The sequence below is a fragment of the Barbus barbus genome, assembly GCF_936440315.1.
Source record: "Barbus barbus genome assembly, chromosome: 20".
Lineage (NCBI taxonomy): Eukaryota > Metazoa > Chordata > Actinopteri > Cypriniformes > Cyprinidae > Barbus > Barbus barbus.
In genome coordinates this window covers 21,197,555-21,221,717 of record NC_136748.1, presented here as the reverse complement: position 1 = coordinate 21,221,717, position 24,163 = coordinate 21,197,555, and the positions used below count along the sequence as shown (strand labels likewise).

The window sequence follows — 24,163 nt, the reverse complement described above, 5'->3', positions numbered from 1 at the left end:
TCAGTCAAACAGTCATATTTCCAGCTGACACACACCACACACGAATCTAAACAGTTCACACACTTACTTATACAGACAAACCATGCAGAGAAACACAATCACACACACTCTCATATGTACTCAGAACTCCCAGGAAACACAAAACACACTGACTGGGCTTTAATTTTTTCCACTACTGTTCAAAAATTTGGGTTGGTCAGATTTTTTTTTTTTTTTAAAGAAATGAATAATTTAAAATTACAATAATGAAATTGATTATTTTAAATAATAAATGCTGAAAAATCTTGAAAAAATGCATTGCCGTTTCCACAACTGTTTTCAACATTGATAATAGTATAAATGCTTCTTGAGCACCAAATCAGCATATAGAATGATTTCTGAAGGATCATGTGACACTGAGTAATGGATGCTGAAAATTCGATGGATGCTTTGCCATCACAGGAATAAATTACATTTGAAAATATAATATATATGCCCCCAAACGTTTGAACAGTATGAGTACATACAGTGTAGAATTTATCATAATGAACAAAAAATTAAATAAAATTATTTTTTTTATTTTGAGCAAAAGCTACATGTTGACTTTAGATTTGAGGATACTGGCAGCTAAAAGTTCTCAAAAAAATGAAAAATAAACATTGTGCATCCACGTATGCTATGATTGGCTTCTATTTTTGGATCTTAAGGAGCAAGTAACTAGTTAAGATCCAGTACAGCACAAAATCTTAGGCATGCATCTGTGAAATTGAACTTTTTCACCACCAGAGGATACAAGAACGAAACCATCAGGCCTCTGATAGAACAGTGCAAACTCCTCAAGAACCTGGACATAGCTGTGTCCTGCAGTGGATATGTTTAGGATATGTTTTATACAAATCAGTTCTACTTACTGCTTGATGTTCTATCAGGAATCATCATACACCATCAATACTGCATCACACAGTCTCTAAAAACAAAACAAGAACATCAAAATAATGTTTAATAAGTAAGAAAAGTTAAAGGAGAACTGCGATCAGAGTAGAAAATGAAAAGACTGAGGATAAAGGAGAAGTTTTAAAGGCTGAGGTGGCATGTAGGTGCTTAAGGGATCAGTTGGCATAAAACTCTTAAAGCATTTGTTTTTTGTCACATCCATCTGGATAATGTAATAATAGGTAGTATACATGCGGTAGAAGTTCTCAGAGGCAAATGGCAAGGGTGAATAGAGGCTCAATGGACACGCAGACCACAGGATCTGTGTAAATGAAGAAAAAGATCCCCATATAGAAGGTTTAAAGGCTGAGGTGGCATGTAGATGCTTAAAGGATCAGACTTCATGCAGTACAAGTCCAAAATTAGAGACACGGGCAGCTTGACGGCCTCAGCGGAAACTGAGCAAGGCATCCTTGTCTGAGAGTCACTGTGTGTTAAAACAAAAAGTCACAAATTGTTTGGAGATAAACAGAGCAGGGGTCTGAATATCGCTCAGAAAAAGCACCAAAAACACATTAAAAATTCACAGTGGGATTGAAGGTTTTGGAAATGTAGCTTTACTCTTTGTTCTCAATTTTTTTCTAAATTCAGATCTTGAATTTTTTTTTTTTGCCTCAAATAATTTTTTTTTGTCTTATTCTTTTCTATTTTTTCTCTTGCACTTTTTTTTAACACTTCTCAGTTCTTTGAGCAAAGATATCATTTTCTAGCATTAGCTGGGGGTCTGTGAGGCCCCCCAAAGGGCTATGAGTGCCACATGGGCATATCTGAAGGATTCTGGGGCCATCTGTATCTTGTTTTGTAACGTAGCATTGAAATGTTGTTCAGGAGGTCTTCTTGTTATATGCACAACTGGGTCTGTGTGTGAATGTTTGCCCAAGTTAGCGCCCAACGCTGATGTTGCAGGTCTTGCAGCTGGGGTCTTTCTTAGCATTCACAGTTGACAAGCTCATCAACTGGTGGCCACTGATCTGAGAGACAGTCCCCTGTGCCAGCGGCACCGGCTCAGTATAAATCAGCTCCAGAATTACATCCTGTGCATGCTGAAACACCACCCGCCCATCCTCTCCACAAACACGTGTCAGAAAGCGGTTGTTCATCACATCCAGCTCCGGAAGGCGATCTCTGCAGTAAAGGTCTCCGCGCGAGCCCCGGGGAGCCAGGACGAGGATAACATAATGATAGGCAGTGTACATGCAGTAGAAGTCCCCGAAGTAGAGCCGTGTATCAGGGGTGAACAGAACCTCGGCGGGTATCTGGAAGCGGAAGCGGCCGTATGGGGAATCCTGTGGCGGCTGACCGGTGTTAAACTCAGTGTTGCAGCTGAAGATGATCCCCTCTAGTTTACCGCTGAGAGGTGAACCATGACTACCGCTGTTATCCTTTACCGAGGGCATCATTCGACCTCCAAGAACATCTCTATGAGAAAAAAAAAAAAAAGGAATTTCTAAAATTCTTTATTCACGTGTCATTATGTCATTACACTACTGTTCGAAATTTTGTGGTCAGATATTTTAATGTTTTTGAAAGAACTCTCTTATGCTCACTAAGACAGCATTTATTTGTTTAAAAAATACAGAAAAATAGTATTGTTGCCTATAATCAATTTAAAGAATCTGTGCTGATAAAAGTATGAATTTCTTCATGATGATACAAAGGGCCACGATTGAAAAAAAAAAACGTACTTCCCGAAACTTGTACGAACCAAGAAGGAGTGCATTTGGCACAGAAATACTATCATATGTCCAAATCGTTTTTTGAAAATTTGTCCATGTTTAGCATGAGAATTCAACTCTTTAACAGTGTAAATAACTCAGAATTCATGGAATTGCATTAGACCCCCTTTCATAATGGCCCCAAATTTTTGAACATTAGTGTAAGAGAAAATATAAATGCAGTTCACGAAAAGAAAACGTAAACCCAGCTAATTAATGAGGAAATGATTCCACAAGAGGGAGCTGTTTGCTTTCTAATGCAGATCTGAATGTCAGCAGTAGTCATTGTCTTCCTCAACCAGCATTACTTTCTCTTTTCCCTCCCTATTTCATATCCTTAGCATTTTTTACTGAGGCACTTTTTTTCTGAATCACCTGCAGTGTTGGAAGTATTCCTCATTATGATTCCGGTAAAAGACGGAGAACTTGAGCATCCTGCCAGCAATGACTTCAGCCTTCTGTAACAGCTGGGTCAGATGCACTGAGGAATAATCTAGAAAATTAAAGGAAATGTTTTTATTTGTCATCAATTTTCTTTAGTATTGTTAAACGCATAAAAATCTGATCAGCAGCACAACATTTAATTTTCTTATCTTTATTCTCCTATTGGTATATAGGTATTTAACGCATTTTTCCCCATTCATATTTATATTTTTTCTCTCTTTTAATACCAATTTAAAGCACTTTTAATTACCTTAGAGTATCAAATGTGCTGTACAGTCTTGTCTTACATTCTTTTTTATCTGTATGGGTGTGTGTGGGTGATTTACCTGCTGTACAAAATTCAACAATGTCACTCCATTCTGATACAGCGTAGTCTCCATCGGTCTGTTTGGATGCTATTTGCACAGCAACTGTGTATTCTGTCCGTGGACTCAGGAACCAATGGCCTCGCACTGTCATGGGCAACAGGACTGCCTTAGCAACAAGCTTCGTAGGCACATCCTAGACAGAGAGTCATCAAGGAATGAATTGACTAATTAATGACTAATTTTTTTATGACAATGAAAAACAGAACAAAATTTAGCTTTAACACTCTCATAAAAAGGCAAAAAAAGCCCATTTGTATTATAAACTATTACAAACTTTGAAACCCCAGGCAATACTCAAGACTATGCAGAATAATTCAAATCATTTGAGTTGTGAACTGAATCATTAAGTACCTTGTGTTTGAATTTGTTGGAGTTCTTGTTCTCCTTCTTGTTAAGATCAATGAAGTAATGTGTGATCTTCTCTGTGGTGTGAGGGTCCATATCCCAGCAGATCTTAAAGGAGTCGCAGGTGATGTTACTGATCTTGATGTTGCGAGCAACGGGTAACTCCATTTCTACAACTCCGGGATCCTCAGCCTTACCTGAAAGAAAGAAAGAAAGAAAGAAAGAAAGAAAGAAAGAAAGAAAGAAAGAAAGAAAGAAAGAAAGAAAGAAAGAAAGAAAGAAAGAAAGAAAGAAAGAAAGCATATTGTCTAAAATCCTTTGTTTTGTTTGAAATATTTTAAGTTTTTTAAATATTATAGGTTTTCCTCTATAAACACAGCTACACTCACCCACATACACAATCACACAGTGTGGGCACTGTGTTTTCTTAGTGTCTAGAAATGCTCAACAGGAATGTGGGATTCCTTAATGGCACACACACACACACACACACACACAGAACACAGTGAACATTGAACCACCTCTTGAAACCATGAATAGGGTCATGATAAAGCTTTACTGTACAATAAGCACCCTCAGCTCACTGTTCACTAAACACTGAGCCCTTTCTCTCCTAAACTGAATTCTTTACTACTGCTGACATATTCGTCTGGAAAGAAATTACTCTAATATGGATTTAAGAGTATTATGGGAAAATCAGCACAAAAGATCTAGGTTTATTGGAGGATAAATATCTGAATATTAATGAATTACCACTAAATAAATGACTGAACACTGAGGTTATACTAACATTCAAAAGTTTGGATATATTACAGTTTTTCTCGATTGCTAATGTAGTATATGCGGCTGCATATAGTTTATTAAAGTAACTCAGACTGCAAGTGCAAATGGGAGCAGAGGTTCGTGTTGTACATGACGGCAGCTGAGCTCTCTAAAAAGAGTGTGACAGTTCAAGTGGCAGTCCTACTACACTAATTAGGTGAGGAGGCACTAGAGATTTACAACACTTTTGACATTGCAAAAGAAGCACCAGAAGAAGTGACTGTATACAAACTTTTGGAAGCTTTCAGAAACTACTGTACACCTAAAAAGAATGTGGTGTTTGAGAGACATCAGTTCTGGACATGCATTATGCATGAGCAATGCAGATTGATAAGTTTGTTACAGAACTCAGTCAAAAAAGCAAAAATTGTGAATTTGGAGCGTCAGAAGATGACACGATAAGAGAAAAAATTGCTATTTTATTGTATTTTTGATACAGAACTCTTCTGCTTTATTTACCACAGAACAATCCTGTGAAAGTCTGTTTCTGTCTTACAAAATACAAAATGTAATTGTGAGATAAAAAAAAAAGTCACAATTATGGTAAATAGTTTTAATTACAACAAATAAAGTTCAAAATAAGAAATAAACTCAATATTGTAAAAAATAAAGTAATAATTTTAAAATAAGTCACATTGTGTTGCTAAAAGCGATATTTGTGAGATATGAGGTCTAATTATAGAAATTAAAGTGACAATTATAAGAAATAAAGTTGCACTTATGAAATATAAACAAAATAGTGAAATTAAAAATAATAGTACTCACAACGTTCAGCTGAGTTATAGATATGTTCCTGTACTACACTAGTCCCCCACAACACTGGCTCTGGCAGAAGAAGCTCTCCAAACCCTGCCTCTGCCAACTGCCTCCCTTACACAAACAACAGATGTCAGTTTATGAACTTCTGCTTTTTTTCTGACATATTCTCACTTGTCAGAGAGTCACCACAGTCACCACAGTCTCCACCAACGACACTCACCAGATCCCAATCCCCTGATTTCTGATCACCGCCACCTGTCAGCACTAATCAGCAGCACTATATCCCTGCACTCCTCCCGTTCACTCACTGTCTGGTCTCAAGCTTTCCATTTTGACTAACCTGAACCGCTTACCTTTTGTCTACTTACCAGTTGCTCCAGTGTTCCTATCCCTGTTCTCCACCGCTCCAGTTCTCCACCGTCTCCACACTCCACTGTTACCTCCGGATCCCCCGGAAATTCCCCGCCTGCTTACCTGGATATTCTGCTCATCTCATTCCTCTCTACTACTCAATAAACCTGTTGATTGTATTCCACTTACCTCTGTGTCCTGTGTCTATCTGCTGACATCACAACAGAATCTGCTTTCCTTCACGCTTTAAAAAACTGGTTTGATGCTGCATACATTTAGCATACACAAACAACTGTACTTCCAGCCAATGCTGATGTAATCTTATCCAAGCTTTAGTCAAAGAATCATTATTTAAAAAAAAAAAAAAAAAACCTAAAAACAAGTACTAAACCAGCAGTACGCATCTCTTTTCCATTAGTGCCAGCTTCAAAACACACCCACAGGTCTTTCGACAAGCTTTAACAAAGACAGCAGTTTCCATGGAAACAAATCAAGACCATTAATCAATATAGCATAGTTTAAAGAGGAAGACAGGCAGAAGCACAGTGATCAGCGTAAACAAAAGTCAGAGCTGCTGGAAAATAAATAATTTTCATAGTCTCTAGCTGTTATATGTCATTTAAATAGAAAAACTTTTTTTCTCAGAAAAGCTAACAGATAAAACTTTTTGTTTATCGTGCATAAATAGAAATGTCCAGACTGTACAGAGACTGCAAATCAAACCAAAGAAAAACCACACACTCACAAATCCAAAACTACAGTGAGGTCTTTATGTGGGCAAACAGCACTGCAACATGTGACTACAAAATAGAATTGGTCCCTGTGCATAAAAACAATACCTTTCTCCTGTATGAGCTCCAACACAGAGCAAGATTGCAGGTTCAAACTGCAAATGTCTCTGGATTATGGCAGAATGCTTTACAGGGTTTAGAGTTTGTTTAATGAGCTCTGGATGCACTCCAAAATGCACACAGAATTGCATGTTAATATACACGCTTGTCATTTGCAGAACAGCAAGCTGTGCATGGCAGTAAATTTACATTTTTAACAGTTTTCAGTCCCAGGCTAATTTATTATTAATTACAAATTATGGTGTCATTTATAGTCTAAAACTTTATATATGTTAAAAATTATGGAAGCAAGCACATGGTTATAGTAAAAATTGAAGAGATACGAATATATTTATATATTGAGCATTGATAAATCTTCACTATAACAATGTTTTTCATATTTATTTATTTATATTATTATTAATAATCAATAGAAATGAAGATTGCAGTTTGGTTTAAACATTTATCTGCTAGTCTGTATGCTATTTTATTTACCTAATAAGAGTAAAAAAATCATATTTCTACATGATTCTCTTGGCAAATGAGCTCCAAAAGTGTGTGGGAAAATTTGCTCTGAGCATAATCTGGTTCTCTCCGCCTGCAATAAAGACAACACATTTACTTTGCAATTAAGTTTTGCCAAGATGAGCTGCAGAGCTCACAACAAGCGCTGTGCACATAATAAAATGGTATACAGCAGGCTGCTGTTTTCTAGTTTATGAGCCCACAGCTTCTCTAGGGGTCGGAAAATGAACTTAAGTCAAGCCTCAAGCAACATATAATCATTACAGCACTAAATCATACAGAATTAAACATTTCCATTTAATTAGGCATGATGTTACAAGCAGTCTACCTATTAATTAAGCATGTGCTGTCTGTAATTCAATATCAATTAAAAACAATTGTCTTTCCTTAGCTGGGAATTTGATGTTTTTCTTTTTAAACAGTTGTGAATAGTTTAGAGAGTTTAACATTTGCTAATTCTCTTATATTTCACTCATCGCATACATCATAGCCTAGCCTTCATATTGCATCTGTATACTCATGTCATATCCTTTGCTCAAGGGCACAGAAAGTTTACAGTTAACTGGTCGCCTCTAACTGGGATCAAATCTACAACCGCTTCATTACAAATCCAGGTCCTTACTAGAAAGGCTCACTACAACATCTTAAACCGTTTATGTTATTTGTGCAACATTTCTCTAAATATATTTGTTCAGGTGTTACAGGCTGCAGTCAGGAATCCCCAAGGTTGCTAAAAGTCCTGCATGGAACAAATTCAGGTTTCTAGTTAATCTGATTTAGATATTTACACCGGCACTCAGTTGATGGGTTAGGATTAGCCAACGCTAGCAGTTTCAATCATCATCTGAATGCACTTTAACTGAAATAATCCCTTACAGCACAGTTTTTAGATTAACAAATATCCAAAACATCATCTTGCAAAGATCTTAAATAAGGATGTTTAAAAGCAGATACAGCTGTGTCTGGTTAGGACAGCTGAACAGATGAGAAGTTTGGTCCATGTTTAAAGAGAATGTTTTCCTTCATGTCTGAGAAGCACACTCATGCTAACTAATTAGAGAGTTCAATTAGTACCTCAAAAACAGTGCACTATGCACTCCCTTAGTTTTTTGCAATTAAACAAAATCAAACGAGTGCTGATGTGTAAATAACTCAAAGAGATTAGAGGTACTGTGCTGCCAGCACAGCAATCTATTCAGGCTAATTAATGCTGATTCAAATACATTCATGTAGGGAAGATAAAAAAAACTCTGCCTCCCTCTCAAAAACCTGGTGAGTCATTGTGCTAGCCTTAGAGGAACGCTGCATTCTTCTGAAGCCTGCCAAATTGCGTATTTGCAGTTTTTTGCATCAGTCATTCTTAAATAGGATGACACATTTTGACATTTTCAAACATACACTCACTATTGAAACACTGATGGTTGTAACGCTTATTAAAAAGACAAAGATGACTCCGCCATTTAAAATGGATTTGCATTTATTATAGGCCTGCAATTCCACTCAAACAAAATAAGATGGAAACAGATGAAAGGCAAACACTGTATCCTCAAGAAAGCCTCTATATCAAGCCTGTATACCTTTAAAAGCCAGAGCAGGTTCCTCCCAATGTGTGTCCGCTCAGTGTGTGTGTGTGTGTGTGTGTGTGTGTGTATGGGTGTGTGAAAGCACCTGACTTCACCTTCTGCCAACATGAAGCTGCTAAAAATGTCTGATGCTCCTTGTAAACATCTAAATACATTTAGAGAGCACTAACTCATCTGTACTGATTCAAGAAATGAGTTTATATATTTTATTGTAAATATATTTGTATTTACAAATCATAATTTATATTGCAAAATATATTGAGTTATTATATATATATATATATATATATATATATATATATATATATATATATACATACATAACATATATTAAATATAGGAAAAACAAAAAGTAACATTAAGTAATTTGTGTGTATTGTATGAAGTTTTAACCTAAACATAAATACACTTAAATATGTTGATACATTTAAATAGTGTATATACAATTGTCAATATATATTTATATATACAAAGCATAACATGAAATATAACCTTGCAAAATATGAGTGTTATAGCCTGAGTTATGTTTATATTATGAGTTATTCATAAAGTTGACAATTATTTATATATGTTTACATAATACATGTATATAAAATATAAAATTAAACAAATATATAGAAGCTCTCTCACTGTCAAAAAGCCTCACCCCCTGCCACATCAGCATACTTTACTGCTTTAGGGCTCTTGAAATTATTATGATTATTTTATTTTGATATTTATTTTATTTTCTCTACTGGTTTACAATACCAGTTTGTTGGTTTCAGTTTAACTGACCACATGAAAATTAAACAAGCCTGCAAGAGAAAAGGTATCTGACTGCAAGAGGGTAGTGTCCATGGTGCTGAAACGAAAGCCTCGCACAGACAGAAGAGATTTCACTATCAGATACCACAGCCAGCACACACAAAGGCAGCCTGCCATGTCTCATATTTCGCTTTTCATGGACGTGTCAGGCGACTATTTTATGCGGCAATGAATAATCCCGATTTACTACAGTCTTTAAGCGCTCAATACATTTCAAAATAAACATGGTTTTTTAAAAAGGTTTCTTAATAGGGGAGAACGGGCGTGGATAAACCTGTCAAGTTTACAGTCCCTGTACCCCCAAGTCTGTGTTGCAGCGGTTTCTTACCGTCTCTCTCGCACAGCTGGAGCGACTCCAGGCTCACGTTCTTGATCATGCCCTTGCGCGGGTTTAACGGGCTCGCGGCCCCGTGTGCCAAACTCGCCGCCTCCATGTCTGCAGAGGCCCTTGAATATCTTTGGAAATATTCTTCAGCTTCGGCTTTGAAACTAAATAAGGTGAGTCTTGTGCTCTGTCGCCTTGATTCCTCTCTCTCTCTCGTTCTCTTTTCCCTGGCGTTGTGATGGAAACCGCGTCAGCACCACCGCACTGCTGGACATATACACATATAAGGAAGATTATTTTATTCTAGTGGCTCAATAAAATTAATGTAGCTGTCCTCATTTTGAGAAAACATAAATGCATCTGAGTTCCCTCGCTCTGACGAACGCCACAAGTGTTTTCGCTCTGTGGAGAAACGGATTAACGCGAATGAACGGACTAACAGTGATGGGTTATGTAACGAGATTACGGTCTACACTACCGTTAATTCTCAGTTTCAGCAGACTCTATGTGTACCCCCTGTACCTCTGCTCCCGCCTCCTTATCCACCATCCATCTCACTGACGTCACTTCAAGCGGTCGAGCTCATGTCCTTATTAGGTACCGAATCGGCCGCTGCATGAACAGGGCGGGGATATTGATTCATCCCGGAGATTCGAATCTTCTGAACTCGTGCACCAAAAAGATTCGTTCAGATTCCTTCCATCAGATAACGAGTAAATGATTCCATTAAAAAACAAACACTGAGAGTGTCATTCACGACTGATACAACTTCTATTAGGCCTATATTTGATTCAAAGTCGTTTCTAAATTGTGTATTATCATCAGTCATTTACGCCAGTAGGTGGCGTGTTATGAGTAAATCGATAATTCACTAACTGCAAGCATAATTCTCGAATCTCGACCTAAACCTTCTTAAAATGCTTGTCTATATTGTGTATTATCATCAGTCATTTTTACATATTCATAATCGAAAAATATTACTCGCCTCATTTAAGTGCCCGAGAATAAGTCGTTCACTTCGAAGATTCGTTCAAAAACCCGGCACTATTTTGCTTAAGGCAGCATCACAATTTTTGCTAAAACTGTACAAACTGATGGATTACTTAAACCACTTGTGGGAAAGTGTTGGGGGGGGGGGGGGGCACATAATTATTAAATGTTAATTAATAGATATGCATGTTTCCCAGTAGTAGTCCTGCGGGCTAGAAATTAAAGTCACATTTGGTCTTTTGCATTAAATCAGATTTAGCTACAAATCAAAGGTTAAGATTCATTAACATTATTTCCCAAGGCTTTTAGCACATTTGCATTTCTTATTGATGTACAATAAAATAAGCTAGAAATAAAGCAAATGGCGCCCCCTACTGTGTACAAATCCTGAAAGAAGGTCCCACACACACATAACAGATATAACAGTCATTTAATATGATTGTCAAAATGCACAGTCACATTTGCTACCAGAATTTTTCTGTTTGAACATTAAATGTATTTCTCTTCTATGGTACAAACTCAAACTACTCCGACCAACACAATATAGAGCATGCATCATTTTTCCTTCATGCGTCAGATCTTATGTCTCCAGTTTCAATAGCTAAGGGTGGTTTATGTCTCATGGCACTAAATTAGCTAGTTCAAAAATAGTACAGCTTGGCAGTTCAAAGCTTTGTTGCTTGTTAATTACTCACTTTTATTTTTGCATTGCACCGTTTCACATCATACTGACAGCTTCACCCTCCCTGGTCTCTCTCTTTCTCTCTCACACACATACACACTTCTGCAGTTTCCCTATTTAGACACAGATGTACATTGATATGCAAAACACCATAAAATCACACATAATTACCCATGTCTTTGCTATTCAAAAGAGAAGTGCCCGTCTCTGTCCTTTGAGATGTGTGAAGTGGATAGTGATTTTTGGTTTCACAGTGCCACTGTAGATTGCTATTATCATCAACATTAAAGGGATAGTTCACCCAAAAATGAAAATTCTGTCATCATTTACTCACCCTCAAGTAGTTCAAAACCTGTATGAATTTCTTTGTTCTGCCAAACACAAAAGAAGATATTTTGAAGAAAGTTTGTAACCAGGCTGTTTTGGAGCACCCTTGATATCCATAGTAGGAAAAATACTATGGAAGTCAATGGTGCCCCAGAACTGCCCTGTTTCCCACATTTTTCAGAATATCTTCCTTTGTGTTCCACAGAACAAAGACATTCATACAGGTTTGGAACTACTTGAGGGTGAGTAAATGATGACAGAATTTTCATTTTTGGGTGAACTATCCCTTTAAATGTGCTCTTATGGTCTTAACTTGGCCAGTTAGTCTCATTTTATCTACATTCATCAGACAACAGCCACACATTTATACCATTTTCACTCACTCTTTTTGATTTGATTGTATACCTGAAGAAATGTATAATACATAATATAAAACAAATTTGATTTGGCTTGCAAACATTTTTATTTTCTAGAACAAAACCTCAAATCAGTGGCAAACATTTCAAATATTTTTTTGTTCTTTCAAAATCACAGGCAGCAAATGGCTTCTGTCCATTTTAAGAGACACTGATTTGGATTTACAGAACATTCTTACAAGGCAAAAACATGAACGTTGTTCCCTTTGTCAAAGATTTAAATGTGATACAAATGCCAGTGTCACATCCAATACAAAACATTTCTCCCATAATGCTCCACTCCAGGAGGAAGCACAATTAGAATGACCAAACAACACAAGACAAAAAACAAAAAAAAAAGAACTCTTCAAACAGTGAAGTTATTTCAGGTGAAGTGTGGAAATAACAATGAACACACATGATTTGACAGATGCAAAGAAAACAATATGAATCTTGATCACAAACACAGCTCAGTAACCATATACACTGGTTCCACAGCAGTGAGGAATTTTATCTCCATACTATCTCTGAAAAGTCCATATTTTGCACGTGAATCTTATGAGATTTTCACTTTGGACCTACAATCACGCAGCCAATAACATCACTGAGCAATAATACAAGAGTACCACAAGCATTCTGTGCAATTTTTCAGAAACTGTCATTATTTTCCTTCCATTAAAAAAAAACAACTAACAAACAAAAAAGGAGATTAGCATGGTTTTTTATGCATTTACCAATAGATGGTTTCAAAAAGCTCTTTCAATGCGTTATACATTCTTCTTAGTACAAGTTGAAAAACAACAACAAAAAAAACTTTACAGAATGATTAAAAGAAGTAATTGCTGGTCAAAAACAAGTATTTGAAAAATTTGAAATTTATCAACAGTAGCCCTTGAGTTTAATTTATGGCTTTGAGCTATGAGTAAAGGATAAGTACAAACACACATACATACTTATGCACACAACTACGCTGAAAAACACCTGCCAGATACACAACGTTTGCACATCCGAAGGAAACATATCCCATTATACTGTACATGCCAACATCAAAACTTTCAACAAACACCCCACTTAGACTAGAAAAGTACCTAATGCAGCTTAAATTTGATGTCTGTGCTACACGTAAAATGTAAATACTGATTAAACAGATTTTGCTAAACAAATCACTGGAATTTTATGGATAATATTACCAAACCTATTCCTTCAGAAAAGACTTAATTTACACCAAAAATGGCTGACATCTGTTTGAGATGACTATTACACGTTCTGACAAATCAGACCACAGATTAACCAATAAAAAACAAATGATGTCAAAAAAAATAAAAAAGTAAACTGATACTGCCTTTTAAAAGATTAACATAAAATATGAGAACATAATGAAACTATAAAATAATATAGATTTAAAATACGACAATACCACAATGACCAATGAGTAATTAAACTGAACATGAATATAACAGTCAGGTAAACAACATGAGCATCAGCTGGTTGTGATTAGCAAGCAGATGACCTTTGTGTGAGATCTGGAAATACCTGCTAAATAAGTGCACGTGTTTGGCTTTGATACTGGACAGTCCGACGTTACAAAAGACAGACACCGCATACAACCTACTGGCAGAAACAGCAGAGTTTACAGATTAAAGTGCTAGACACCAATACTGAAGCGCTCTTGCTAACAGTACGGTTAGTTTTTAACTCTGTGCTTTGCCTGTTCACCCAGAGTAAATGCAAGACAAAATTAATGACACATTCCCTTAACAATAATGAATAAATTCCCTTACATATAATTTAGGCACAAAAAGCAAACTTGACATCTCCCCACATTTTTTTTTTTTTTTTTTAGATCTGAGAGAATCTGCATCGCTTTATGCCTTTCTGTATCAATCAGTCCAGTCCAGTATGAAGTGGTTTGTGGTCTACATTCCCACAGGTAAGAGATCACCAGCGACCACTGATGCTCGCCATGTCCGAGTGGAACTGGCGCGACAGACGACCGCTGGCCCCGCCTTCTAGGAAGGAGGAGCGAATGTTGGCCGTGTCAAAGAGCTTCCTCCTGCTCTTATTCAGCTCTGAGGAGACATTCAAATATCATCAGTGATCCGTCAAGTAAACATGAGCTTTGTTCCTAAACCTAATGAACTGCCTCTCTCCCTACATACAGGCAGCATCCTAATTCAAGTGGAACTTTATAAGTTACTTATATGAAACTCTACATAGGTAGATACTCTTTTAACAGTCACCAGCACTCATCACACACAAGTAAATGCTGACAGCATTGTTAAGTGATGTCTAGGTAGGCTGCTCACTAAGTTTGGAGAAAAGATATATAGTATAGTATTCCAATTTTAGATAGACTGTGAATCTATGAAAGGTCATCTTGGAAGAAATTGCTTACTTTACAAAGCAGTGACTTCACATCCTGTTCTTTCCACATCCTTGTACCTTTTTTCCCTGTTGATCTGTAGTTTAGATGTAAACACAAAGCTTACTAACCTGAGATCGCCAATAACATTTTCCGGCGCGCACCAAATGTTGTGATTCCCAGTTCCTTTAGGTCCTGATCCGTTAGTGTGACAAATGTTTGCAGATCAATCTATTAGACCATAACACACACATACACCTATAAATTTACATTTACAAAAACCACAAATAAATCCACATTTTTCCTATTACAGTGCTTGCAAGGTGAACTAGCAAAACGTCTTACTTTATTTCCTCACTTATGGATTCGAAATGTTTATGCAATTAAAAAACAATTACTAAAAACAATCAAGGCATGTTTTCCACACCGCTTGTACTAAATGAACACAAGAAAGAATAATATTTTATGCACCAATATGACAATACGGAAACATCAATATCTGCCTAAATATATATTTTACCAAAACATTTTAATATAAAAAAATGAACACTTCATGAACATTTTTGATGATTGCAGACACATCCAAATCTAAATTCATTCCTCAAATAATGAATTAATGAATTACCTCCTGCTGCTGGAAGATGTCTGTGTATTTTCCGAGACCAAGTTTGCTGAACAGCTCAGGGAGATCTGTTCCTTTGAGAGATGAACTGAGAGAGCAGCCATTGCTGCCAGACATGGAGATACTGTCCATATAATTACTGCTGCTAAGATACTGCTCACCTACTGACCCAAACACACAGATCAAGTTTAAGACACAACTAGTGAGTAGGCAGTAAATTTATTGCTTTGTGTTTCCAAGAGAGGAGTGAAAAAATCTTTAGTCTTACAAGATTTGTTCTTCAATCTCTTTGGGCTGCTGAGAGCAGGGGAAAATTCTGAATTTCCTGGCAGTCCGTTACCATTGATGTGAACGTTCCCATTCAAATCCCCCCAGTTATCGGATTTGGTGTCATTACCCAAACCCTCCTGACTCCCAGAGTGTGAGACAGAGAGATGAGAATTCTGAAACCATATCCACAAAAAGCAACTTTGAAACCCTGCTTTTTCAAATCATTTTTGAAGAGAACAGCTTCACATAAACTGAACTAGATTTATGCTGCACCGGAGAGCTTGTACCTCATAAGTAGTGCTTATGCTGGGTTTATACGGCACATGGTGTGCCCTGCGCAGCTCTTTCATGGTCTCCGCTGGCATTGATTTAGAGAAACCCAAACCGCTCCAGGTATTTGTGGGGGTCCGAATCTCCGTCACAACCGGCTTCTTCAGCATGGCTATACAAAAACAACACAACTGTTTAACCACAACCTAACTAGTGATCTTATATTCAGATGTTATTTAATGTCTATTTTCACATAAGGATGTTAAATTAAGAGATTAAGTCTATGCTCACCTTTAGTGGCCAGTAGCTTCTTCTTCTCATAGTCAAAAGCCTGAAAAATATTGATACACAAAGACAGTGTGAATATGTTTTAGTTTGTGTATGCTTGTATGTAAGTGCAGCTTGTGTTGTGTATGTGTATATAAACCTGCATATGTGGTGCAAGTCGTCTTTCTGCAGCTCTCTCGCTTCCTGGTGCTCTTTTGTCAGCCACTGCATTCTCACAATCAGAATCGGCCAACACACACTCAACACTGCACACACACACACATACAAAGAAAATTTAAGGAGCACTTAACAGATGCAGTGTAACCTTAAATAAAAAACATAACTGAATTTCCAAGATGATGTACGGTCATTTTATGATTAAACATACTGAAGAAGTGAGTTCTTGGTTCTCTGCAGAAGTTCCACCGTTTGTCGTTTTCCTGAAGACATGGTGCAAGAGGCCAGCATCTGCTTCAGCTCACTCCCATTGGCTGAGTGAGATGGGCTTCTGGGCATACCCACTTCAACAAATGTATCTGAGCCTGATACACAGATAAATGGTGGAATAACAGAATAATGCATTAATACTGTGCACAGTGAATTAGGGTAGCAGAAAATGTCATTACATGCCAACTGTACTGTGCTAACTATAAAGTTTGATAGAGGAGGGATAATGGTATGGGGCTGTTTCTCAGGGGCTGGGCTAGGCCCCCTACATTTGAGAAACTATTGGATGAGTCTTATGTGGAATAACTTGACTGGGCCACACAGAACCCTGACCTAACCCCTTCAAACACCAGGAACAGAGATTGCGAGCCAGGACGTCTTGTGCCTGACCTCACAAATGCTCTACTGGATGAATAGGCAAACATTTCCACAGAAACTCCAAAATCTTGTGGAAAGCCTTCCCAGAAAAGTGGAAGGTCCTATGATTTCTGCGATGTGGAAAACACAGACGGAATCACGGACTCTGAATTTTACTCTATTACGTGGAATGTCACGGATTTTAGATAAATAAATAAAAAAATTATTAAAAATTTATTCAAAAATTATAAAAAAAAAAAAAAAAAAAAAAGCTAAATTTTAGATGAATAAATCAAAAGTAGGTCAGTACACTTATATCAAAATGCGATATGGACTAGTGTTGGTGAATATTAAGTCGTAGAGTACTATTTAAATATGAATCCTGCATGTTCTGACCGCGTCTCTGTGTGAATGAATGGTGCGCATGCATGACATTTGCTGTGTTTTCAGCCTCTGCCGCCTCTATATTAGAACATAAACATAATCTCTAGAACTGCTCTGAGTGTCACTTCATGAGCATTTTACCATTTCTTTTGAGAAAAAATATCATCAGATCATATAAACCAAGAAACTTTTAGGTCTTCACAACAACCCGTCAAAATAATAGTTTGGTTTAACTTGACGTAACTATGACATAAATATATTACTTAAAGTAATGATAGTACTACTACTACTAATAATAAAATTATATTATTAAAACAATATTTTTAAGGAATTTTTACTAGAAAGATTTTTTACTAGAATTTATTTACCACAAAATGTAAATATGCAACAGTATTTCTGAAAATAAAACAACTTTTTTTAATAAAATAATTTATTTAGAAATGCTTTTGATTATTACAAAATATAATTAAACCATTAAAATCCAGAAAATTAATGGAATTTTTTTTTGTTAAACTTTAACTAAAGTGCTGTTAAATTGAGTAGATTTCATGATTTCAATTAATTAGACATGATTTTTGATTAAAACTAAATTTGGGAAAAAATTTAATTGTTTTCATAGGGCCCTATTATAGCTCCAATGGGGAGACCTACTCCATTATTAATATCTATGTATTTAGAATGTGATGTCATTAAAGTATCTGTTGGGGCAATGGTCAGGTATGCCAATACTTTTGTCCATATCATGTATAAAAAGTTTGTGTTTTCTACCTTCATCCGTAGATTTATTGGAAATGGATTCTGATTGGGAGTGTCCAATGACTTCCTGGGATGTGTCACAGTGGGCGTTCAGCGATACAGAGGAGATTCGACTGTACACAGAACTGGCGAGCTGTAACATCCAGCAGAAACACACACGGGAACAATAATGAGTTTAAAACAAAACAGTCGCACTCATCTTGGCATCGCCTTATCAATAAAGGACACATATGATGCTGACTTGATTTTGGCCAAAAAGACTTATCTTAAAAAGGCAGCATATTTTAATCTATAATGCCTAAAAATGTTGCCTACGTATACAGTCTATCTACTTTGATGAAGTTTCTCACATGTCCGTTGAAATGTTCTGCACTGGCAGGTTTGTGTATTGGTGCGAGTCCAGGTGGGGGGGACGGTGTGTGAGCGTGTGCTTGAGTCTGGACCTCAGAGAGCAGAAGACCACCGAGAGTCGACTGAGACACTGACTGCAGCATCAGGTCTGTGGAAAACCCTGAGCCAGGGACAGAGAGAGAGTTATGTAACACACATATAATAGGGGTGGAACGATACATGTATTTGTACCGAACCGTCACGGACGGTACAGACATCTCGGTTCGGTGCGTGAGGCCTTACAATGAATACAGGCAATTCACCCCCAATCCAGAAGGGGGTGCCCCATTAATGCAGCGCTATTTGATAACCGCCAGCAGAAGAACAGCAAATGCCATGAGTTGCGCACTTGAAAACAAAGCCCACTAGACAGTGACCATGTGCTGATTCTGAACGTGTCTCTCACATAGACTGACAAAGGAGTATACTTTAAAGCAGGGCTGTCCAAACTCGGTCCTGGAGGGCCGGTGTCCTGCAGAGTTTAGCTCCAACCCTAATCAAACACACCTGAAGCAGCTAATCATGCTCTTACTAGGCATACTAGAAACTTCCATGCAGGTGTGTTGAGGCAAGTTGGAGCTAAACTCTGCAGGACACCGGCCCTCCAGGACCGAGTTTGGTCGAGTTTCAACTGTTTGTGAAATGGGGCTTTGTGCTCGTGTATCCTACCTCTCTCATTCGGCACAAATCCAAATATTCCATAATATTTCCATATTTGCGATGTAACGTATCTGAATGCTAAACTATGATTTATTATGTAAATTATAGGCGTTGTACTTCAGTCCCGTTCGGTGACACAGAGGCGTGCGTGCGCTGATGTTTGGTTCACTGTATTTTAGTACCAACTGCGCTGTCAAGTTAGCAATGCTGGAACTGATGTGTTTTTTGTGTGTGTGTGTGTGCGTGTGCGCACTCCGGCGCGATCACTTCAACTGTTTACTTATACCAGCAGAATCAACTTTAAACACTTATTGTCTTATTAATAATGCATCACTGTATAAACATCTGCTTTTATTTGTGTACACTCACAATGAAAACAAAAGATTTTATACATATAACAATGTAATAATATTTAGTAATTTCACATCTAGGTGGAATTTTTTTTTGAATTTGCACTAGCCTCACTCTGTTCAAAATAAATGAAAAGAAACCGAGCATAGTAGATTTGTTTTTGTTTTTTCCTGTTATACCGAAATCGTATCGAACCGTGACCCTCGAACCGAGGTACGTACCGAACCATGACATCTGTGAACCGTTCCACCCCTAATATATAATATAAGTGGTTGAAAAGAGCACACACTCACCTGCTGTGTTAGCTGCTGAACTGAGAGCACTGGCCCAGAGTGAAGCTGTGTGACCAGTAGCATGTGAATGTGTGTGAGCAGGTGTATGTGAGGGTGTATGAATGTGCTGTGAGTTGTTCACTGCTCCGTTCTGAATGTTTAACACAGAGCCATGCCCATTAAGAACACAGTTTGGGTTTGGGGAACCATTGGGAATGGGGCTGACAGACGACCTTAGAAGGCCAGCTGATGAAAGAGAGAGAGAGAGAGAACAACGTAAATACCAAAAATATTTTTTTGTCCATAATGTGTTCACAGTTCAGTTATTATTAATTTATTTTGCTCCGATGTAACTTTCAAATCAGAGACACCACAAGAAATGTCGAGAGCTAACAATTAGCATACCAGTTAGACCCAGTGTTATTTTAGTATCATTGATTTACTTATTGTTACTATTTGGATTTTTTTAGGCTTTTGTTTTCACAAGATTTTTAATAAATGGTTTAGTAATTTTGATGTGTTTTTGTCATTTTTATATGCCTATATTAATTTTTATTTATGCGTTTTAGCTTATTTACTTTTATTTTAAACCTAACCCTAAACTTAACAAAAATGGGAAAAGTTAAATTTTCAGAAAGATTTTTATTTTTTTATTTTATTTCCAGTAACAAAAAATGCTCTTTAGGTTTTATTTAATAATAAGCCTAATTGGACCTGATTGAAAAAAAAATTGTAACATGATTTAGCTAAATACCATTGTTATCTGGCTTTATTGCTTTGAAATGTTACATGCTGCTAAGCTAATAAATTGATACTCCTAATTGTATATTATTAAAATGTTGGATGAAAAATTGTATGTATATATATGTGTGTATATATATTTTATCATCAACATTTTTTATTCTCTTTAATTTTTTGTAAAAATGCACTCCCTCATTGTCTTATTCATAAAGGCCTTGATGCAGGCTTGATTAGGCTAAAAATAGATTTATTACAAGGAAACATAATTTAACCTTCAATACCTAAAAAGTTACCTTGGTAAAAAGCTTGCTAGGTTTTGAAACAAAGCTATTGTTACCAGCAAGATTGTTGACGTTTAATCCCTATTATAGCATGAATCCTTAATGTAACTACTGCAAATATGCACAATTTGTGAATGAGAACAACAGAGGGGACAGTTTTAAGTCACACTAATACTGTGTGAGTGAATGTGGAGCACAGGCAAAGAAATACACACACACACACACACACACACACACACAGCTGTAGTTAATTATGGATCTGCTTGGCAGCGTGAGTTGTAATCTACCATCACAGACAGTAGTAATTATAGTGACTGCAGAGCTAAAGCAGGACTGTGTATGTTGTATTGATATAAACAGGCCTTTCTTAGAATACACATTCAAGGAATTACTTTTAGATCATAAATGTACCTTACACAAGCCATTAAATACATCTAAAAAATATCTAAATATACAACTACATTACCCAGAGTGCTTAGCCTCAGTCCAGCTGAAGCTAGGGTGTCCAGTCCAATGGAGCCAATCAGAGGAGGGGAGGCAGGAGCATGTCCATTAACAGCCACGTGGTTGATAAGAGGAGGCACACAGCTGGACTCCAGTCCCAACAGGATCCTGCGTACCTCATACATACTCCCAGCGTTCTTTTCCACGCTCTTCACTATCACAGACTGAGAAAGAGACATATAATTAGTGACCGAGGCTAAATGTACCACATATACACAAAAGAGCTGGATATTTATTACCTTGCTGGGCTGTTTTGGTTTGGGTTTAATACTGATGAAGACGTCCAGCTGTTCCATAAGGGTAGTGACGACCTGAGATGCCACCTCCATCTCCTCCTTAATGTCAAACAGCAACACCAATGGCAGACAGCCCTAAAATATACAGACACACATATACTATTAATCCCCAAAACACATCTTTGTATGTTATAAACCCAAAACCAGCCTAATTACACCAAGTTTCCTTAAAGGTTTGTTCCAGAATCAGTGGCTTATTTTTTAAAATGTAACATTATTTATAATCATTAGATTTTAATATACCATATACAATTATCAATGCCTATTATAATTATTATGTTTAATATATTTTTATTTATATTAATATTACTTATAATATTAAATTATATATATATATATATATACACACACACACATACAGTTGAAGTCAAAACTTTACATACACCTTTCAGAATCTGCAAAATGTCAATTATTTTACCAAAATAAGAGGGATCATACGAAATACATGTTACTGTTTATTTAGTACTGACCTGAATAAGATATTTCACATAAAAGATGTTTACATATAGTCCACAAGAGAAAATAATAGTTGAATTTATAAGAATGACCCTGTTCAAAAGTTTACATACACTTGATTCTTAATATTGTGTTGTTACCTGAACGATCCAAAGCTGTTTTTTTGTTTAGTGATAGTTGTTCACGAGTCCCTTGTTTGTCCTGAACAGTTAAACTGCCTGCTGTTCTTCAGGTCCCACAAATTCTTTGGTTTTGAACCCTTTCCAACAATGACTGTATGATTTTGAGATTCATCTTTCCACACTGAGGACAACTGAGGGACTCGTATGCAAACTATTACAGAAAGTTCAAACGCTCGCTGATGCTCCAGAACGAAAAACCATGCATTAAGAATTCATATATGTGTATGTGTATGTGTGTGTGTGTGTGTGTGTGTGTGTATACATATATACAGTCATGTCCAAAAATATCGGCACCCTTGCAATTCTGTCAGAAAATGCTCTCAGAAAATTGTTGCAGTTGCAAATGTTTTGGTACTCACACGTTTATTTTATTTTTTTTTTTGCATTGAAACAACACAAAAAAAAACAGAGAAGAAAAGTCAAATCTGATACAATTCCACAAAGAACCCAAAAAATGCACTGGACAAAATTATTGGCACCCTTAACTTAATATTTGGTAGCACCCCTTTGGAAACTGAAATCAATTGCTTCCTGTAACCATGAGTGAGTTTCTTACACCTCTCTACTGGGATTTTGGACCACTCTTCTTTTGCAAACTGCTCCAGGTCATTCAGATTTGAAGCATGCCTTCTCCCAACTGCTGTTTTGAGATCTCCCCACAGGTGTTCTATGGGATTCAGATCTGGACTCATTGCTGGCCATTTCAGAACTCTCCAGTGCGTTGTTTGTAACCATTTCTGAGTCCTTTTTGAAGGGTGCTTTGGGTCATTGTCCTGCTGGAAGACCCATGACCTCTGGTGGAGACGCAGCTTTCTGACACTGGCCACTACGTTGCGCCCCAAAATTCTTTGGTAATCATCAGATTTCATGATAACGTTCACACAGTCAAGGCATCCAGTGCCAGAAGCAGCAAAGCAACCCCAAAACATCTTTGAACCTCCACCATGTTTGACTGTAGGGACTGTGTTCTTTTCTTTGAAGGCCTCATTTTTTTTTTCTGTAAACAGTGCCATGATGTGCTTTACCAAAAAGCTCTACTTTTGTCTCATCTGTCCACAGTTCGTTCTCCCAGAAGGATTGTGGTTTTGTCACATAAGTTTTGGCAAACTCCAGTCTTGCTTTTTTATGCCTTTGTGTCAGCAGTGGTGTCCTCCTGGGTCTCCTACCATAGCGTCCCTTTTCATTCAGATGGCGACGGATAGTGTGAGCTGACACTGTTGTACCCGGTGTATGCAGATCAGCTTGAATTTGCTTGGAAGTTAATCAGGGTTCTTTATCTACCATTTGAACAATCATTTGTTGTAATTTTTCATTAATTTTGCTTTTCCGTCCATGTCCAGGGAGGTTAGTTACAGTGCCATGGGCTGTAAACATCTTGATGATATTGCGCACAGTGGACACAGGAACATTAAGATCTCTTGAGATGGCCTTGTAGCCTTGAGATTGTCCATGTTTTTCCACAATTTTTTCTCTCAAATCCACAGACAACTCTTTACACTTCTTTCTTTTCTTCATGCTCAGTGTTACACACAACACAAAGGTTGAGTCAACTTTTCTCCATTTTAACTGCTTGCAAGTGTGATTACTATATTGCCCACACCTGTTACTTGCCACGTGTGTCTAAATATAAATTACAGGAGCATCACATGCTTGAAAAGCAATTATTTCTTAAAATTTTGTGTGTACACACAGTGCCCTCCATAAGTATTGGAACAGTAAAGACAAAATTGCTCTGTTGGCTGTGGAGTCAAGACATTTGCAAATATGATTAAAAGATGAACATGAGACAAAACTACATAATGTCACATTTTATTATTAGTCACTTCAACACATTCATGTTTTACCAAATAAAAAGAGCAGCACTTTTAAAGTTCATCCCACTTATTGATGTGAGCATAAATATTGGGACAGTTGAACATAAGGCAGATATAAAAGATTAAAAGCTATTATTTAGTTGCAGATCCCTTGCGCACAATCACAGCAGTGAGTCTGTGACCCATAAACATCACCAGACTCTTGGTCTCATGCTTTGAAATGCTTTTCCCAGCCTTTAATGCA

General features: G+C 37.0%; 2 protein-coding genes across 3 annotated transcripts in view; both read right to left on the bottom strand.

Annotated features, from left to right (window-relative positions):
- Window positions 1-216: 216 nt before the first annotated feature.
- Window positions 217-10,413, bottom strand: LOC306886022 (phytanoyl-CoA hydroxylase-interacting protein-like). Its single transcript, XM_079442874.1, has 5 exons — window positions 9,847-10,413; window positions 3,851-4,041; window positions 3,458-3,632; window positions 3,063-3,180; window positions 217-2,391 (listed from the first exon to the last, which is right to left on the bottom strand). Exons 1-5 carry the CDS (start codon window positions 9,950-9,952, stop codon window positions 1,854-1,856), a joined length of 1,128 nt encoding a protein of 375 aa, XP_079299000.1. The 5' UTR covers window positions 9,953-10,413; the 3' UTR covers window positions 217-1,853.
- Window positions 10,414-12,289: 1,876 nt separating this feature from the next.
- The window catches only part of bicc1a (BicC family RNA binding protein 1a), a 39,439-nt gene continuing 27,565 nt past the window's right edge, over window positions 12,290-24,163 (bottom strand). The window contains exons 9-21 of one of the 2 annotated variants that reach the window (XM_079443104.1): window positions 21,411-21,542; window positions 21,134-21,335; window positions 19,667-19,891; window positions 18,323-18,483; window positions 17,985-18,105; window positions 16,417-16,570; window positions 16,189-16,294; window positions 16,053-16,092; window positions 15,779-15,933; window positions 15,490-15,664; window positions 15,225-15,385; window positions 14,731-14,830; window positions 12,290-14,306 (exon numbers count right to left, since the gene is read on the bottom strand). In XM_079443104.1, coding sequence (XP_079299230.1) covers window positions 14,176-14,306; window positions 14,731-14,830; window positions 15,225-15,385; window positions 15,490-15,664; window positions 15,779-15,933; window positions 16,053-16,092; window positions 16,189-16,294; window positions 16,417-16,570; window positions 17,985-18,105; window positions 18,323-18,483; window positions 19,667-19,891; window positions 21,134-21,335; window positions 21,411-21,542 — 1,863 coding nt within the window. In that variant the 3' untranslated portion in view covers window positions 12,290-14,175. The remainder of the gene's footprint in view (window positions 14,307-14,730; window positions 14,831-15,224; window positions 15,386-15,489; window positions 15,665-15,778; window positions 15,934-16,052; window positions 16,093-16,188; window positions 16,295-16,416; window positions 16,571-17,984; window positions 18,106-18,322; window positions 18,484-19,666; window positions 19,892-21,133; window positions 21,336-21,410; window positions 21,543-24,163) is intronic. The other variant, XM_079443105.1, reaches the window with a different exon arrangement.